The sequence below is a fragment of the Psittacula echo genome, assembly GCF_963264785.1.
Source record: "Psittacula echo genome assembly, chromosome: 25".
Taxonomy (NCBI): Eukaryota; Metazoa; Chordata; class Aves; order Psittaciformes; family Psittacidae; genus Psittacula; species Psittacula echo.
The window spans coordinates 3,621,328-3,638,936 of NC_137760.1; the positions used below are offsets into that span (position 1 = coordinate 3,621,328).

A 17,609-nucleotide genomic window follows, 5' to 3' on the forward strand; every position below is an offset into this window, starting at 1 on the left:
TTTGGTTTTTATTAATCTCCCACAATGATTTATGCTGCTGGAGGCTTCTCCTACTTCTTTGTTTGAGTCTGAGGGTAGAAAGCAAAACCAAAGTGTAACAAAGACACACTGCCATCTTAATGCATGGCTGTAATCAGAGCACGTGCCCTGCCCACGCTCATCCAGTCAAACTCTTAACAGTGAGGAAAGTTTCTCCAGCTCAGACACACCTGATGTTTCAGAAACGAGTTTCCTGCCAGATCTGAAAGGAGTGGAAAGGGATGTGTCTTGCTGTCTTCCACTAAAAGCCATGTTTCATAAGGCTCTTAAAGATTGTAGAATATGAGACCTAAATCAGTGTAGAAAGAACTGTTTCTAGCCAGAGGCCTGAGCTGATGAGTATGGGGGGGAATACTCATACAAGCAAACGTCAGCATCGTGATCCAGCCTCCTTCAGCCGGCTCCAGAGGCAGTGGAGGACGTGTCAGCAGCCTGACGTACCTGCTGCTAATCATGGTGTGGAGGAGAATCTATTGCAAACAGTTTCTATGAAAAGAAACTCTCTGTAGAAAGAAATCAGCTTCAAACATGGTTTCTTGCTCCAGTTGGGTTGGGGGGGAAGGAAGCATTCAGCTAGAAATTTCTGAGTTTTAGAAGTTCTCAGCTGGTTCTTTCCTTCTTTTTTAATGCAAAGTCAGGGAAAATACAGCACCGCCCAGTTCTTTTGAATATAGAAGTGTTAGTTTTGTTCTTCGGGAGCTAAGAGCTCAAGTAGAGATGCCTTCTGTATTATTTATATTGAATTAATTTAGTACCTTCATGGGCAACTACAAAAATGGCATTGGAATCAACTTCAGTAACCTTAAACATATATAGGCACAGTCTTAAACATGTATAGGTATTTTTAACAGCTTCACACTAAATAGGCTTTTTGGACAGTATTTATTAGGAGATTGAGGGTTCTGAGCCTTGCTAACATTAGCAGTTGTAAGGCAGCGGGCACCTTCAGTAGGCAGGTATCTGGAGGAGGGGAAGTGTGAGCAGAAAGAAATGAGAACAAAGAAAGGCTTGAGGGATGTGTGAGGCACTGACAGCACGCGGGGTTACGCAGCACTTCAGGTCAGTGGCTCTGTTGTAAATATGAAGTGAATCTGAGACTGCCAAAGCAGTTTTATCCAACAGATACCAGTATTGGCTTGTTCTCTAAGGGTATCATGAACAGTGGAGTGGGCTCCGAGGATTGTTGAGGATGTTTTTGCTGCTTCCTCCATCTGAAAGAGAGCATATTTAAACCCTGTGCATTGTCCGTGCTATAGAAACATTTGTGCTGCCATAAGTCAGGTGTTGACCTTTCCCATCTCAAAATCCTGAGGCGTTTATTTCGCATTGTGAGAGCAATTGATTCTCTCCTCAAGAGAAGCTGACATGCTAACTCTATTATCTTTGATATATATGTACTCTGTTTATTGACCACATGAGAAAGCCAGATGTTGTATTTAAAGGGCAGGACAGTATAATCTAAACGCAGGAGTACCAAGGTCTTTTGTCTCCTGACCCACCAAATTATCATGTGTGCCAACAAGAACTCTGTGTTGTGGCGTTCCTGTCGGGTGTTAAATCTCCATGACTGGGCTCAAAAGCAGTTGAGGTTTTGGGGCCTAACATTCTGTTCCCACAAAAGCTATAAAATGGGCAGAGCTTTAAGGGAACCACAGCAACCTTTGCCCAAGCTTTCCTGTAGTCTAACTCAGCCCTGCCTCCATCAGTGTTCTCACGGGTAGCCGCAAGTCCCCAGAGTGTTTGAATCCCCTGGATGGTGATGGAGGGTGTCTGTCTATAGTGTCTGTGTGGACACACACACAAAAGGGTCTGACATATGTGTGCTCTTTTACACAGGCTAAGCACAGTGAGACTCCATCACCTGCAGCAGCTCAAGCAGCAGTTGTGCTGCTGCCATGGGGAGCCGATGGGCTGTTTCAGTATTGGATACAGCAGACAGAAATGTGGATGATTTAGGATAGCTTTATTTTTACAGCACAACCAGAGTTCACCAACTCCCTTTGTTAATCTACCTGGGCTGTGGTGTATTTAACTGATTTCACGTTGATAATGCTGTAAGCTGGGCTTTGATAATTGCTGTCTGTAATTGGAACAAATTTATGATTATGCTAATTCATCTCCTGCCAGCCAGTCTGTAGCAGCTGAGTTAATCCATACCTGCCCCTGCATTTCTTGTCTACATCATTATGTGATTAGCCTTTGGTAGAAATTGATGGGGGTATTTTAATTCTGAGCAGATTTAATTTCAGAGGGGAAAAAAATCAGATCTTTTTATATAAACTTGTGGCAAATTATAGCAGGTTTTGAACTTAGTTCAAGATGGAAACATTTCAGATCTTCAGACAGCCTAATTCTTAAAAAGAAATGTATTTAATTGCATTACAAGCAACTGTGTGACCTCTGCTGATGAGAAAGCTGGAGAAGTGAAATGCTGATGAGTTTTGAGTCTACTCCTCAGGCCCTGCAGGGTGGCAGCTCGGAACACGGTGCCTCATTTCAGTGTGGAGACATGGTCTGCTTCTTCGTTGCCTTCCATTTGCTTGGCTGTGTTTGTGTATTTGTGTGTGTGCTGAATTATTCCAAAGGCTGCATCCCTGCAAGTAACCACAAGCTTTTGTCATCGTGACTCCTTTATCAGTTTATCCTGTAAATCCATCCGTTAGTTCCCCATTTCTGACTGCTGGGGCAAAGGCAGTGAAGGAGTTTGCATAAATCTGAGTTTTCTTCAAGGGAGGGGAAGCTGGAATAGGAGATGAGTATTTGCAGTGTCATCAAGCCTCCAGAAAAGAAGCAAAAGGCAATGCTGCCCTCCCTTACAAATCCTCTTTGGATCACACATCTCTCAACGCGTTCATGTTTATGTTCCATCTGTTTAATGTTCTCCCTTCACCGTGATCATCATTCTTTGAAACACTTTGCTTTAATGTCAGTGTTTTTCATGCTCCAAGCCTGGCACCCCAGACTCAGCAAACAGTGGATCAGTGTGAGCTCCCTCCTGGAAAATTGTGTACTCCCTGGAGCGTGAGTGTAACAGCCACGGGACCTGGAGCCTGATGCACCACTCGCTGCCCCAGAGCTGCACTTGGGAAATAATGAACTCTGGTAGTAGCAGACATGTTTGTCATTTCTTTGGACACGACTGTGTTTGTCATTACACTGCACATAAAGTGAGTTTAAATTCTGACTGTGACCATTGAATTTCTGCCACTTGATTTATGCTTGTGCTGCTGTTCCATAATTTAAATTGCATTCCTAGTTTCTTTGCTGGAACCCTCTCTGATAATGAGTAATACAGTTCACTGCAGAGGGAAACCGAATAGTGAATGGATTACTTGATTGTTCCTGCTCTCACTCAGACCAAGGGGAATGTAATGTGTTCAAAGAGACACTCTTCAGGGAAGAGCTGAGTGTTACTGGGTTTAGCAGGGCTGGCTGGTGGCTGCTCCAGAGCTGTGCCTGGCCACCCGTGGTCAGTAGAGGTGAGGTGTCAGTCGTGGGGATGCATGTTGGCCAGGAGATTGCCTGGAGTGCTTCTAGCAATGGAAATGAGGACACCTGAGCTGCGGCGTGTGTGAAGTTCATGACAAAGGGTGAGTGTGTGTTCTGACAATGCCAAAGGAAGTCTCCTCTGGTTCACACACATAAGCGCGGCTGGGTCAGGTGCTGCTGCTCACTTAGAAACCGCATGGGAATGTTTGTTGTGGTGTGCACTGGGGCACACAAAACCTTTGGTCCCAAAACTCTTGAAACTTCTGTGAAGGAGACAGTTTACAAAGTAATCCCAGTTTAAAGCAGGCTCAGGTCTGAGCAGCAAAGCAAAGGAGTGTGATGACAGAGCTTTGTAAGAATGCAGAAATAGCCAGGCCTGGCTCGAGCGCTGAATGGGAGCTTTGATGGTGATAGTCTGCCTTTGTTACCATTTTTGGTTAACTTCAGCTTAAGGAAGAGCATACAGATCTAAAACCCTTTAACTGCTTTCCCTATGAAATGTATAATGTACTTCATACTCAGGAAATGCGTCTCATGACAGATGTGCAAACCAATGACTTTATTTAATCCATAGTCACCATGGAGGGTACCAGTGCCACAGATCTGGATTCCTTTCAGGGTAAGTTCTTGGCTGACTGGGATACAGGAAGCTGTGGCCATGTCGGTCACGCACCTTCTGTCCCCTGCTAACCACAGTGAGGGATGCTGCTGGAAGGGGATGCTGTTGTCTGGCATGAACTGTAATTGGCTTTGCTGGTCAGCTTGTGCAGATTTGTTTGTAAACTGGGAAGTGCACAAATCGCAGACCATCTGCGCAGAGCAGAGCGCTAATGAATGCCTGGAGCTAGGAAATCCATAAGCTCATTACCACAAAGTTCCAGGTCCTTCCGCAAGTTCCTAACGAGGTTATTCATCTGAACTGAGATGGGAAGGGGATTTGACTCCAGGGCCCAGCCACACCTCCTTCAGGTCTGGAAGAGCATTAAAATAACTCCTATTTATTTAGTCTTTTAATAGAACGTGTTAATTCTGTTTCTATTTTTAATGCTTCACTTCTGTAGCAGCAGCTTACCATGCCTTAACTGTTTCTTCTTAATGTTTCAAGTCGAGAAATGCCTTGAAGATAATTCCCGGGTCTCCTCAGATACATTATACACAGCAGTTCATGGTATTTAGGTACCTTTGCAACAAATCCTAACGCTGCCTGGGGTTTATGGAAATTGGGAATCTGTGCAACTTCACTTTGTGTGATTCCAACCTTCTGTTTCTCTCTCAAAATAAGTGGAATTAATAATACTTGCTACACGTCAGCCGCCTGATTACAAAGGTCGGGTGATCGCTGATCACTGTGCAACTGTTTGACATGTAAAGCACTGCATTTCCAGAGCAGTAGTTGTAAGTAGTTCCTATTTTTTGTCTGTTGACATTTTCTTCCATATTCTTTGACTAAAAATCAGTCACTTTCTAAGTTACCAGCCCACAGCACCTTCCTCTGAGGTGCAGGGATAGCTGATTTCACATGGGCTGTGAATCTCCATTGGTCGGGGCTCTCTGCTCCTGCAGTCAAAGCAGGATTGATTCCCAATCAGATCAATGAGGTGGTTGGCCCAGGGCATCAAGTGTCTGCGTTTGGCTTTACAGGTTTCCAGACATTTCCCTGGTTTGCCTTTCTCTTAGGGAAGCCAAAAGGCTCTCCTAAACAGGACAGTAATTGAATAAATGAATAGCTACAATAAAACCAAAATACACAGTGTCGATTCAAGAGCAAATACAGAGGAAATAAAGATGCAGTTGTTTAAGAAAATGATTTCAGGGTCAAGCTTTAATGTTTCTGGTGAAGAGAACCAGGAGGTGAATGAAATTACTCAACTAGAATGAGCCAGCATTTTTTATCATCACATCTCAGATTAAACATTGAGGAGGTAGTTACCTACCCCACCAGGGAGAGTGTGATTAATTGCTCTCCTTTTTTCCCTTACCTTCTTCTTCCTCTCCTTTCCTTCCTTTTTGCCCAGTAGAACAACAGTAATGGTTCCGTTATAATCCACACCCATACAGCTCTGAACAAGCTCTTTGCCATTTTCTGTTCTTTCATTATTTGCTATGTTGCTGTGACCCAGCATTTAATTTGATGGGCTTCGTTAATAAGCTCTGGGGTCTTCACAACAGGAATAGAGGAATAGTTTCTGAGTCTGTGAATGTCTGCTCTTTTGGGAATCCCATCCTAGCTTCACTTTTAATGTTATAATAAAGATCACAATGACATTTATTAATGAAATCACTGAAATACACAATTTAGCAGATTTCCTGCTTCCATCTTGTCATTTCCTACTTCCTGTTCTTCTCTGCTCCAGGTGGAATGGCTGAAGAACGAGGAGCCCATAGATTCCAACCTGGATGAGAACATTGACACCAGAGCAGATCACAACCTCATCATTCGACAGGCACGTCTGTCTGACTCGGGGAACTACACCTGCATGGCTGCCAACATCGTTGCCAAGAGAAGGAGCATGTCTGCCACAGTCGTGGTGTACGGTCAGTGCAAACGTGCTCGTTACAGAGGAACATAGATGTGTGTGCTTTTAGTGCTGGAGTACTTCATATTTTTAGCATCCAGCTGGTTCTGAATCAAACGGCTAATTTCAGTTCTGTTGCTCAAGGCTGAGCTGCCTCCTGCTCTTAGAGAGGCTGGAATTATGAGGGGCTTGTTTGTGATGGATTCCCAGCAGTTATGTCAATAATAGCAGTCCTTGCTCCAGATACTAAGAAGATCCAATTATAATCTAAACCACAGAAATAAGCCTTGCCTGTACAGGAAAGCCTGGAGCACAAGCCTGGAGAGGTACATAAAGGGCTGCCTTAATTGGATCTGTGCTGCTGCAGCGTCCAGGCCCTAACTACTGAATCCAGATGTTACGCAGCAAAGGACAGAAGAGCAGAACCAGGGCTTTATTACCTTCCTCTTGTGCTCTCCATGTTTATTACTGCATGAGTCTTTTCATTGGGAAGGCAGAGCATTCCTGAATCGCCCATTTTAAAGTCAGGAAGTCTTGTTTATGATTTAAGCAAAACATTTTATGAGAATTGAAATGCCTGCTCTTGCCTCCCTCCCAGACTCTGTCAGTCATTGCACTTAGAGCATAGTACTCTTCCAGAACAAATACTTGTGTTCTCTGACACCATGGCCTTGATGTGGTTGTGTACTGATGGGCAGCGATGCTCCTACTGCAGCCTGGAATTTAACCGTAGAGTGTAAAAACAAACTTCTGCCTTTGAATGACATGATCTGATCAGATGTGTTGGTTGATGTCTCTTAGCCTCGGCATGTTGGTGTTTTGCAGTTAATGGAGGCTGGTCATCCTGGACCGAGTGGTCCAACTGCAACGCTCGCTGTGGCCGGGGCTGGCAGAAGCGTTCCCGGACCTGCACCAACCCTGCTCCACTCAATGGAGGTGCCTTTTGTGAAGGGATGTCCGTACAGAAAATCACCTGCACTTCTCTCTGCCCTGGTGAGATATGCACGGTCTGCTAAGGACTGACCCTGGGTAGCGTTCATGGGAGAGCTGTTTCAGTCTGAAATGCCAGTTGTGCTTTGACGAGCCCACCGAGGTCAAAAAGGAAATGGGAAACACTTGCATCTTTGTTTAGGCTGCAGCTCAGAGCCTGATGTAGGTGTGAGCAGTGGTCACAAGCAGCTATGGCCTGATGTGCCAGGTTTGTCAGTGCTTTAACTTACACTGAGGCTAACTAAGTAGTAACAGCAACTGGTTCAATAGAAAAATGATGTTGGTGGATGTGGTACAGGGAAGGGGAGGTGATGTTAGGGATGCTAGAGGGAAACACAGAAAACTGAGAGCTGGCAGAAGTTTGCTTTCCATCCATATTAGCCTTTGGAAACTGAGCTTGGGCCATACATGGGGCATGGACCCCTGGATACTCCATTTCCTTATTTGTTCACCTGAAGCCCCCCCTTGTCTGATTCTGGGTTTGGTGTTTCACACATAGAGCTAAAGAAAGTCGGTAGAACCGTGTGCATGTGTATTGTAAGAGACTGTGTTAGCCTGTGGTCACATCATTAACTTGTCTGGACCCTGACAAATCTCTCCTGGCTTTTGTGAGTTTTTAAATACAATATGTGCTGAACTGGGATTTAAAAACTTCATATGACACAAACATGTCTCTGTTCATCTGAGTGTTCTTTGGTCTGATTTGTGCATGAAAAGGAAAGGGAACTGTGGAAACCCTTCTCATTATTGGACAGGGTCAGAGACAGGTATAAATCAGTCAGCAGAGCAACAGATTGATCCTCTCTCTTGCTCAGGGCATTAGCCAGAAGTCTGCAGGGCCAGGTCTGCCCTGGTCTCTTTGTCAATGTCAGCATCCCTGCTCTGGTAGGCAAATGCACGGCCTCGACGTCAGCCTGGCTTCAAGTAGAGTTTGTGCTGAAACTTTAGAAGCTGATAGCTGGGTGCCCAAGGAAATGTTTCCTGCTGCAGTTTTAACTGACTGTGTTTGCAGAGTGTTACATACTGGTGCTATTCTAAAAGCTCCCATGCTGCACGCTTGGGGTGGTGCATCCTAATGCTGGATTTTAACATCACATCTGACCAAACTCTGTTTATTTCTCCTCGGAATGAAGCTTTACTTGGTGTGACCTGAGGAGAGATAGGAAACAGGTATTCTTGGTAGGACCTTGACTACGCCAGCTCAGTACACAGTGATGATGCTTGTTTCTCCTTCCTCCCCATTCAGTGGATGGAAGCTGGGAGGTGTGGAGCGAGTGGTCTGTGTGCAGCCCGGAGTGCGAGCACCTGAGGGTTCGGGAATGCATCGCGCCGCCTCCCCGCAACGGGGGCAAATACTGCGAGGGCGTGAGCCAGGAGTCAGAGAACTGCACGGAAGGGCTCTGCATTCAAGGTGAGGAACAGTCAGCACTCGGTTGGGATTGGGAGGTATGGCCTGAAACGTGTGCTGTGAGCCAGGGGGTGCAGCGTGTGCCACACACCCGTGTCGGCACAGCGCTTGTAGCTCAAATACTGCTGTGAAAGAGATGGTTTTCAGAGGGCTGCATGTGTGAAAGTGGAAATCCACAGAGCACGCACTTTACCTAGAAGTTAGGAGTTTGAAAATCCAATTAAAGGGGTTTTGCAATGTGTAATTACAGTCACGTGCTGCACCACATTTCAGTGTCCTTCTCAGCCTTCTACCTTGTCTTGCAAGTGAGCCAGCAAAGCCCCACAATGACTGGTCTTGGTGCAAGAGCTGTTTAAGGTCAAAGTTTATTCCATTTGTTGCCTTTAACACAGAAGATAAATAAAAGCAAATCTACTTCGTGGTGAGTTCAGGTGTTCAGGATCTACACCTGCATGGCCTGCAGCTGGAGCGAGAGGTGGGTTCCTGAACAGAAAGACAAAGGGGGATGTCAGCTGGTCCAAACAGTTCAATTCATCACAGGGGGGTATGACCCAGGGTTGGGGCTGGCTTTTTTCTGGCAGATACCAATGTAGTGTGCTGGCTGTGGGAAACAAGCAGGTTGCCTTCTGAAAGATCCAGCAGAGAAACATCGAGGTTGGAAGCAAAACTACTTCAGGCCATAAGGAGGCAGTTGCCAGTTCACCTTCCTCCTCAGAAAGCAGGGTTTAGAAAAGAGGATAAAAATCAAATCCGTCCCATGCCAGCCCCAACAGTGATTGCACAGACAGTGCAGGCAGAGTATTTATTTTTGCTGTTATTAAACTGGATACCTATGGAAGAAGGCAAACTGACAACCCTGGAGACACAGTTCTCTGTTTATCCATGGAACAGATTACAACAAAGCAGAGCTTCCAAGCTCCTGCTTTACTTGAGCTCCTCTGATAATGTGCTCTGTTAAGAACACCAATAGCAAGCACTAGACACAAGCCCACAGCACCAAGTGATGTGATAGGTGGGCTGTTGGAATAGTTCTAACGTGACAACTAACTTAGTTTTAATAATTACCTGAATTAGTAATTACTATTTTCGTTGTGTGTCATACGCTTTGTATAAACTCAAGCTCTTTGCATCGGGGTCTGTCCCTCTGCTTCTTGTTTGTACAGCCCCTGGTGCAAACGTTGTTAATGAACCACTAACCTGACTAATGGCACTGCAGTAAAAAAGAAAAATGCCCCAACAAGTAGAAATCAATGGAACCAGCACAGGATTCACCACTGCCTCTGCACAAGAATTCCAATTCTTCTTTGCCATGGCATTTAGAATCACTTTATAGATGCAGTTTTAAGAACATGTAACTGTTTTGCACCCCCATGTGCAAACAGAAGTCAGTGATGCATGTCTGAAAACAAGTGTCTGGAATAGCAAAGTCTCTTTCAGCTGCAAATCACTTTTCTACGAATGGGACTTAAAGTGCTCTTAATTGACTTAAAATGTTCTTAATATGCTGTGTGTAAAGAACTTGCCGCCTTTAAATAAATGGATCATTATGGGTAAAAAGATACAAAAAGCCTGTTTGAAAACGGGAGTAAATTCTGCACAGATTGAATCAACCTGTGTCAGTGTGAACACAGTGCCTGGAAAATGCAACTTTGATGTTGAAATGAACTATCAGAATCATTTTACAAAGGATAAGTGGCATAAGTAATAAACCCCACATTTTACGATTTAAATGAAAAGCCATTTAAAATCTGAGCCTATTCGGGGTGCACGTATTGACATCAAAGCAGTGCTGTTTGAAATTAACACAACTAAATTCTCAGCTTATGCCGAATATCAGTGGGGGGGATCTGCTGCTGCTGCTGGGTTTTCCCTGCAAAGGTGAAATCGGATTTGGGGAAACTGAACCAACAATACTCTGAAATGAATTCAAAGACAAACAGAAGGCAAGATTCTGTCTGCTGCAGACACCAGCAATTTTGGACCTAATAGTGGGATCAGAAACTGATCTCCAGGTATTTGGAGGGGGGGGAGGATTTCTACTCTGGTATAGTTTGGAGCTGAGCGCGTTGTCAGGATTATCCCTTGTGTAACAGCACTTGTCTGGAACTGAGTGAGCTCTGAGAAGTAAAAGAGGAAGCTAAAGCCCCAGTGACATGAAAGCTGCTGCTGTTGGGTAATGAGCGGAGCTGCCATTGGCTCTGGGTTGTGTGTTCTCTGTGTTACACCAGCTCTTCTCCTCTGCCGGGCTGGGGGTACCAGGAAGTGTTCAGAGTCTCTCGTTTCTTTCATCTTGGATTGTGCTACTCTTCCTCCTTTATGAGTCGAGCTGTATGTATCTACTTGTGTCAGGGTATTTTTAGGGCTGTAATTGCTTTCTCAGCTAACAGGAATTGATGCAATTACCCTGTTTTTTAAAAATCCTTTTCCCCTGTTCATCTTCCAGTCTGTGCCTTTTCTGCTCTGCTTTCCATCCCCTGGGGAATTGTGAAGGAAATGCAGCGCTGCGCTACAGAAAACTAATCTCCTGGAGGTTATTTATCAGGCACAACTTGTTAACTTTGTTCCTTTTGTGAGGCAGAAATAGAAATGAAACATTTCTTTGGTTAACAAGTAGGAACTTCAATGTAAGTAAGGGCGAGAGTGTAAGATGCCAGGAAAGCACAGGGCAGATTGAACTGGCAGAAAAAACACTAATCCCTAGCATGGATTTCCAAGTTTGGAGTCAGTCGGTGCAGAGGAGGTAACTTGGGGTCTCCTCGCAGGTTCTTTACTTGGTCCCTGACAGGAGAGCCTGGGCAGCGCCTGGAGGTGATGCTCTTCCATCCTCAGGAATGTCCTGTTCCTCGCTTTGGTGTTTGATTTTCTGGATGGATCCAGACAGTCCAGCCTGTAACTGAGGAGCCAGCTGAAAGTGCTCTTCTTTCAGGGAGTTTCTTCTAGGACTTGTAACAATTGAATAGGTAGAAACTTAAATGCAGGAGAAAGGTAGAATTAGTTGGGGATTTGATAGGTAGGAAAGATTGCCGGGCTGGGAGGAAACTCAAGGCTGACCCAATCCGAATCCTTTTCACTCACAAGATTCCTGATACCTTACTCATTTCTTGCATATTTGTTCTTTTGTTGTTCATTCCTTCCAGTATTCTCCATAGTATACTCTTCCGTGGTGGATTTCTCTCTGTCTTGCAGAGGTGAAAGCTTTTTCTTTGCTTAATAGAAGAGAGGGTTTCACAGAGCATTTTGATTTGCTTTTATCTGTGTGCTTTAATGTTATGTTTTATAACTTCAAAACCTATTGATTTCTTTTCCCAGTGCCCCCAAAAGAAACAAACAAGTAGGCCATCAGCAGACGAAGTACAAACATGGTTTTTTACTAATGCATCATAAATCATCAGTAATTTTGTTTTCCATTTCTCAGTCAGCCATGATACCGAGTATTGCCAAGAGGCTTCTGGGCCCAGCAATCCCACCAGGCTGTCTGGGAAATGCATTTCAGTCTCTGCTGTAGGGAGCACAATGTCAGCAGCATGAAACTGTTTCTATTGCAGAGCTCAGTCTGACACAATTCAGTTGCTGTTCATGTCCATCATTTCCAGCAAAGATAAAAACACCTTAAGAAGGGAAAGCCCCACCCAGCAAACTTTGGCAAAGCCCAAATCCAGGAATCTTTTGGGTTAAGTATTATTAAACTGATCATGTTTTGAGATAGTAAAAATAACAGAAGGTGCCTCATAATCCATTTGCTTTACGTCATCACCCAGCAAAACACTCAACTGAGCATCCTGGACCATGACATGGTTTCCCCTAAGGCACAGGATTGCAGTAATGGTGGTTGTGCTGATAACCCACCCTTGAGGAAGCCACTCCCAGATCCTTCATCCAAAAACATCAAAAGATAAACTGGGGAACAACTCAGTCAAAGGGAATTTCCTTAGAACTCAAATATAATTGTGTATGCGTGGTAGTGTTTTCATCTGTGTGTTCTTTATATACACATATAGATGCCATTATTATATATTAAATTATAGCTGCCATATTTAGATACATAAATGTGAATATATTGTACATGTTTATATTTTATAAACTACTTGTTTAATTGTCCATCACCTTTCCATCTATCAAACACATAAAGAAATAATCAATTCTTAACTGACTTTGCCACGTGAGCTGCTTCAAAGCATTGAATTTCCTTACTGCTGTATAATATTCCAAATCAAAGCACCCAGTAAAACTAACAAAGAGTTGAATTAACCAAGGGAGAAATTACTGCAAAGAAACAGCCTGAAAGAAAGAGATTTAGAAACAAAGAAAGGGGAAAAAAATGAAGGGAAAGCTATGGACAACATAAAATATTCATATTGTGAGCAAACAAGGAGATGATGTTTCATGTCTAGAGCTACACAGAAGCGATAGAGGAAACAGATATGCTCCATGTAAATTTATTAAGTGCAACTTTCTCTCTCTCTCTCTCTCTCTCTCAGATAAAAAACCTCTTCATGAAATAAAATCCCAAAGTAAGTTATTTTTTTTTCTCTCATAAATATGATTTTTCACATCTTCTCTGCCATTCTCTTTGCTCAGGAGCTGAATAAAGCTGAAGGTTGTGTGAAAGCCTTTCATAGCTACTGACAGCACCTTCTTAGCAACTTTGTGGTGGTAGTTTTAGCCTGAAAATAGTCATTTGTGTCTGAGTGGGAGCCTTTTCTGCATCGTGCATGGCTTGAGACTGGCCTCTTGCGGGCCTGTAATTAGAAAACGAGAAATTAATACAGGGGTTTGTGCTTTCTTGGTTCCACCACTGGCTCTGAAGTTGTTCAGCTCCTTTCAGCATTTATCTATCAGCTGGTGAAGGGACTTTATCTGCATTACCCTATAGACAGTTGTCATTTACATGCTGCTGGGGCCTTCTCTCCTGCACTTTTTGTTTCTGAGTCTTAGACTGATTTCAGTGGAATTCTAGTTTAGAGCAGCACATTTGGAGTGAACTGACTGAAAGATATGATTTCATCCAACCCACAGTCAGCCTCTGTGCACAGAACGTTGCTTTGTTCTGTCATAAACCTGTGCAAAGTTTGCAGGATTGCTGACTGTTTAATTTCCAGCAAAACACCATCACTGAATTCTGGCAAATAGATTTATCAACACATTTCTGGCTTCATTCCTTTCAAGGACTTAAATCAATAATTCACCTGTACTGAGAAGTAACACATGCAGTTGTTTGCATTGTCTGAGATGGGTCCAGCTCCTGGAGAGTAAGAGGTGTTTGAACTGAGCTTAGGAATTGCTATGGTTTTATCTGCACTGTTCCCGTTTAATTGGAGAGTCTTTAAAGAATATCAGTCCAATCACTTTATTTTCTCATTTATTAAAGAAGTAACTTCAGTGGAATTGATTTTCTCATGGAAGAACCCAGGAGATCTAATGGGTTTGGTTGTAGCTGTGGGGTTAGAGCCATAGAACAGCTCGTTGCTCTTCAGCAGAACAGGACCTTGGTTTAAGAGTGCATGAACTGATGCAAAATCAAAGTCAATTATGAGGATCATTGAGAAACAACTTGTTTTACTAAATAACCTCGTGCACCGTTCTCTGGTTTTTGCTCCTTTTTCTCAACAACTGACTCTGTGAGGGAACGGGAACCGCAATGAGAGACAGGGAAGCAGGGCAAGGTGGGAAGCTGGAAAACCCTTCCTGCTCTCGTAGCAAACTCGAATGGCAGACAGGGGATGTATGCCCTGCATAGCTCCTGGAAAGCACTTATTGTAAATGAGATAATTTAATCAATTACGTTTCTTAATGTACTAAACCAAATGTTTCATTTTCTGCTCCTGCACATCTTAAATTATCTTCAGGTGCTTTATGAAACTTAATCATAGTTAATAGAAACTTCATTACCATCAAATGTGCTTTCAATAAATGTTGTGTAACAGTGTCAGGAGGTGGAGTGAAATATAGGCTACAATTACCACCGACATGTATCCTGGCACTGGAATGGCTGAACTCGCGGTGCTCCAGCAGAGTCCCTGCGCCGCCGGCCGGGAGGATGCGCTTCATTACACAGTAATTGGTTGACTATAAATGTTTTCTTTTCTAGTTTGTTTGGTTTTCACTTGGTCCCTTCTGGGAACAAATGAAAGCAGAAAATGAGCCCATTTCCCTGTTTGCCATGCTTTCCTTTTGTCTTTCATGTCTGCTCTCCCACAGAAAGAATTAGCCATTAGATAAGAGAGGAAGGTTGAAGAGATTTGGAATAGCTCTTCCAAGTCTTCTATGAAACGGAGCAAGGCCCATTTTATTAAAGATAAGAAAATTCAATCAGAATAATTGTAAGATTTTTTAATAATAATATCATTTATAGAAAATTATGGAATCGAAGCTTAGGGATACTTCACAGTGTTCACTAAAAGGAAGAGTCTCTCCAGAAGGATTTTGAGTCAGACTTTCTCATGTTGAAAGTTCTGTTCTTGCTCTCAGCTTTAACCCATGTACGAGAGTTGTGTGCAGTTATAAAAGTATGAAACTTAAATTACCCAACGTCTGAATCAATTGAACAGAAGCAGCCAAGCTATTTACGTAGATTTAGAGTAATAAATTGCACTTACAGGTGAGAACTTGAGGTGTGTTTTATATTCTGGTTCTGATGGTAAGAGATCAATTTTCTACCTGTTGCCATTATGGTGGCAGTAATTTTTTACTGATAGGTTATTTCTGCATGTTTCAGGCTTTATAATTTAGTATCCCACGAAGGCAGAAAAGGTAATTCAAATTTTCAGCACTTTTCTGTTTTCAAGTAATAATCAAAATGAAGGGCTTAAAGAGGCTCTATGGTGAAATAACCACCAGCTCTCAGTGCTTCTGTAGGAAGGAGAAGACCCCCCCCACCCTTGCTGCCAGGTTTCTCCCACCACATCACATCCCTTCTGTTGGCTTATTCATTGTACTAAATACCCACAAAAATGAAGTCAGCAATAGAGTTTGCAACAACAAAATAGCTTGGGGATAGAAAACTGGAAGAAATAGAAACGTAATCAGTTTCTGTACTTTTTTTCTGCACCTGATTCTAGAGGATAGACCAGAGGTAAACCAGGATGCGATTGGCACTGGACTGGGATTCAGGTTGGCCTGGTTTGATGTGCAGGATTTTGAGCCCTCCCTTAGGACCCTGTCTTTCTGCATTTCCTTTTCCTATCTGGTGTAAGGGAATATGGGCATCTCCCATTGTTAGTCCCATACAATTACCTTGCCAGCTAATAGCTTCCTTTCTGAGTGTCCCACATTTTACTTTGGGGGGATTCTTTCCAGCCTTTTACTTTGGGGCAAATGTAATGTTCTGGGAAGCGGGTTAGAGCTGTTATACCTGGCAGAAGCCTTCCCCCAAATACTGATTTCAGTACTTGGCTGTTAATTACATCTGTCCGTTGTGGTTTATTTACTGATACTGAGGAGTCTGGATTTCCTGGTTAGTTCTTGTCTCTGGCGTTTGTTACAAATAAATGCACTTTGTGTACCAAGTGCTTCACACTTGACAGCAGAAGTACCACATACAGGATAACAGATTATGGATAGGGTTAATCCAGGCTTCTCCCTAAACCAGAGTTTGCCATTAAGGGAACTATCTAAGACAAGTAATGCCAAGTAATTTAATTTCATGGTACGTGGTCCCAAATCCCAGAAGATCTCGGATAGTGGGACTGGATAATTCAGTTACATAATATTGCAGGTTTCATTTGGATTCACTCAAAGCAATGAGTTCTTCTCCTCTGCTGTAAGTTTCAAGTCTTAGAAAACTTGGTCATGAGCATAATGCACGGGTGCCAGCACAGACACGGTTTGGGTTCTAAAGCCTGCAGGTCTTTAAGTGGGACCTCCTCAGCGCCTCTGAGCAGTAAGAGATGGACTGTTCCTTCCTGTACTAAAGCTCACATGGAAAAGGAAGAAGGAGGGAAGGTTTATCAGGGGATTCATGACCTCCTGGGTTAGCTCCAGAACTCAGATCTTAAACTCGGTGATAGATCTCCACATCAATGTCTCAAGCTTTACCTCCCCAGCCTCAGATCACCCCTCTGCTCACTCCAGCCAGCACCAGGCAGAACGTTTCTTTGTGTGTTGCTGACTTGGTACCCGCTTTTCTCCTTTCAGATATTGAGGCTGCCAGTGACATCGCCCTGTACTCTGGCCTGGGAGCCGCAGTCATTGCTGTAGCCGTGCTGGTGGTTGGCGTCACCCTGTACAGGCGGAGTCAGAGTGAGTACGGCGTGGATGTGATTGATTCATCTGCACTGACAGGAGGCTTCCAGACATTTAATTTTAAAACAGTCAGACAAGGTTAGTGTTGTGATTTCATTCTCTTCTCTCCAGAGCTCCTACTGCAAAGAGATACTAAGCTCATATTCAATGAGTGGCGGTGGGAGGGCGGCTTATTGCTGAGCAGCTGTGCTGAAAGCTGCGGTACAAGGAACAGGATCTGGTGGTTAGAGCTGTCTCTTACTGTTTGTGCTATCTGTCATGGCAACATGGACAAGTGCATAATCTTTCTTGACCAGGCTCTTAAGTGCTTTAGAAATACTGTCACCAGGTTTTACAATGACATTTGTGACTTAGAAAAAGCCCAAACAAATCAAAACAACCCCAGGAAACACGTCTGCAGTTCCTTGCCATTCTGTTACAGATCTTCTGTTTCCTTTACTCTATTAGAAGTGATGAGTTTTTACTGTTCATTCAAGAAACCCAACTTCAGGTATTTTATAGGCTGCTGTTAACATGCAGACGTCCACATTCTGTGGGGAATAAACACGTGTAACCATGTGCTGATGTGCAAAACAAACTCAGGAAAGCCACCAACACAACACGACATGGCAGAAATACATATTTTCACTAAAAGCAGCTCTCAGGTGTTCTCTGGGATGTTACTGCCTTTGGACAGAAAGGTGGGGAGGAATGCACGTGGTGATTGCTTCCAAAGAGTGTGTTTCTTTAATTCTGTGCTGACATTCTGTCACAGAGACCTGCTTTACTGTGGGTGTGCTGGTGGGAGGTGAAACATCCCCGTGTCTCTCCTCTCTTTGGGAAGGAGAAAGATGTTGCACAGTTTGGGGGGGGGTCTGCTGTCTTTACACTTACTTTACTTTCTGGGAGACGTTCCTCACCAGGTACGTACTGCAAGAGACTGGATA

At 43.6% G+C, this 17,609-nt stretch overlaps 1 protein-coding gene across 1 annotated transcript in view; it reads left to right on the forward strand.

Annotated features, from left to right (window-relative positions):
- Positions 1-17,609, forward strand: part of UNC5D (unc-5 netrin receptor D) — a gene marked incomplete at both ends in the record, with an annotated part of 118,937 nt that overhangs the window by 83,465 nt on the left and 17,863 nt on the right. Inside the window, 5 exons of the mRNA XM_080634429.1 lie at positions 5,883-6,063; positions 6,870-7,037; positions 8,281-8,445; positions 12,921-12,953; positions 16,576-16,761. Coding sequence (XP_080490555.1) covers positions 5,883-6,063; positions 6,870-7,037; positions 8,281-8,445; positions 12,921-12,953; positions 16,576-16,761 — 733 coding nt within the window. The remainder of the gene's footprint in view (positions 1-5,882; positions 6,064-6,869; positions 7,038-8,280; positions 8,446-12,920; positions 12,954-16,575; positions 16,762-17,609) is intronic.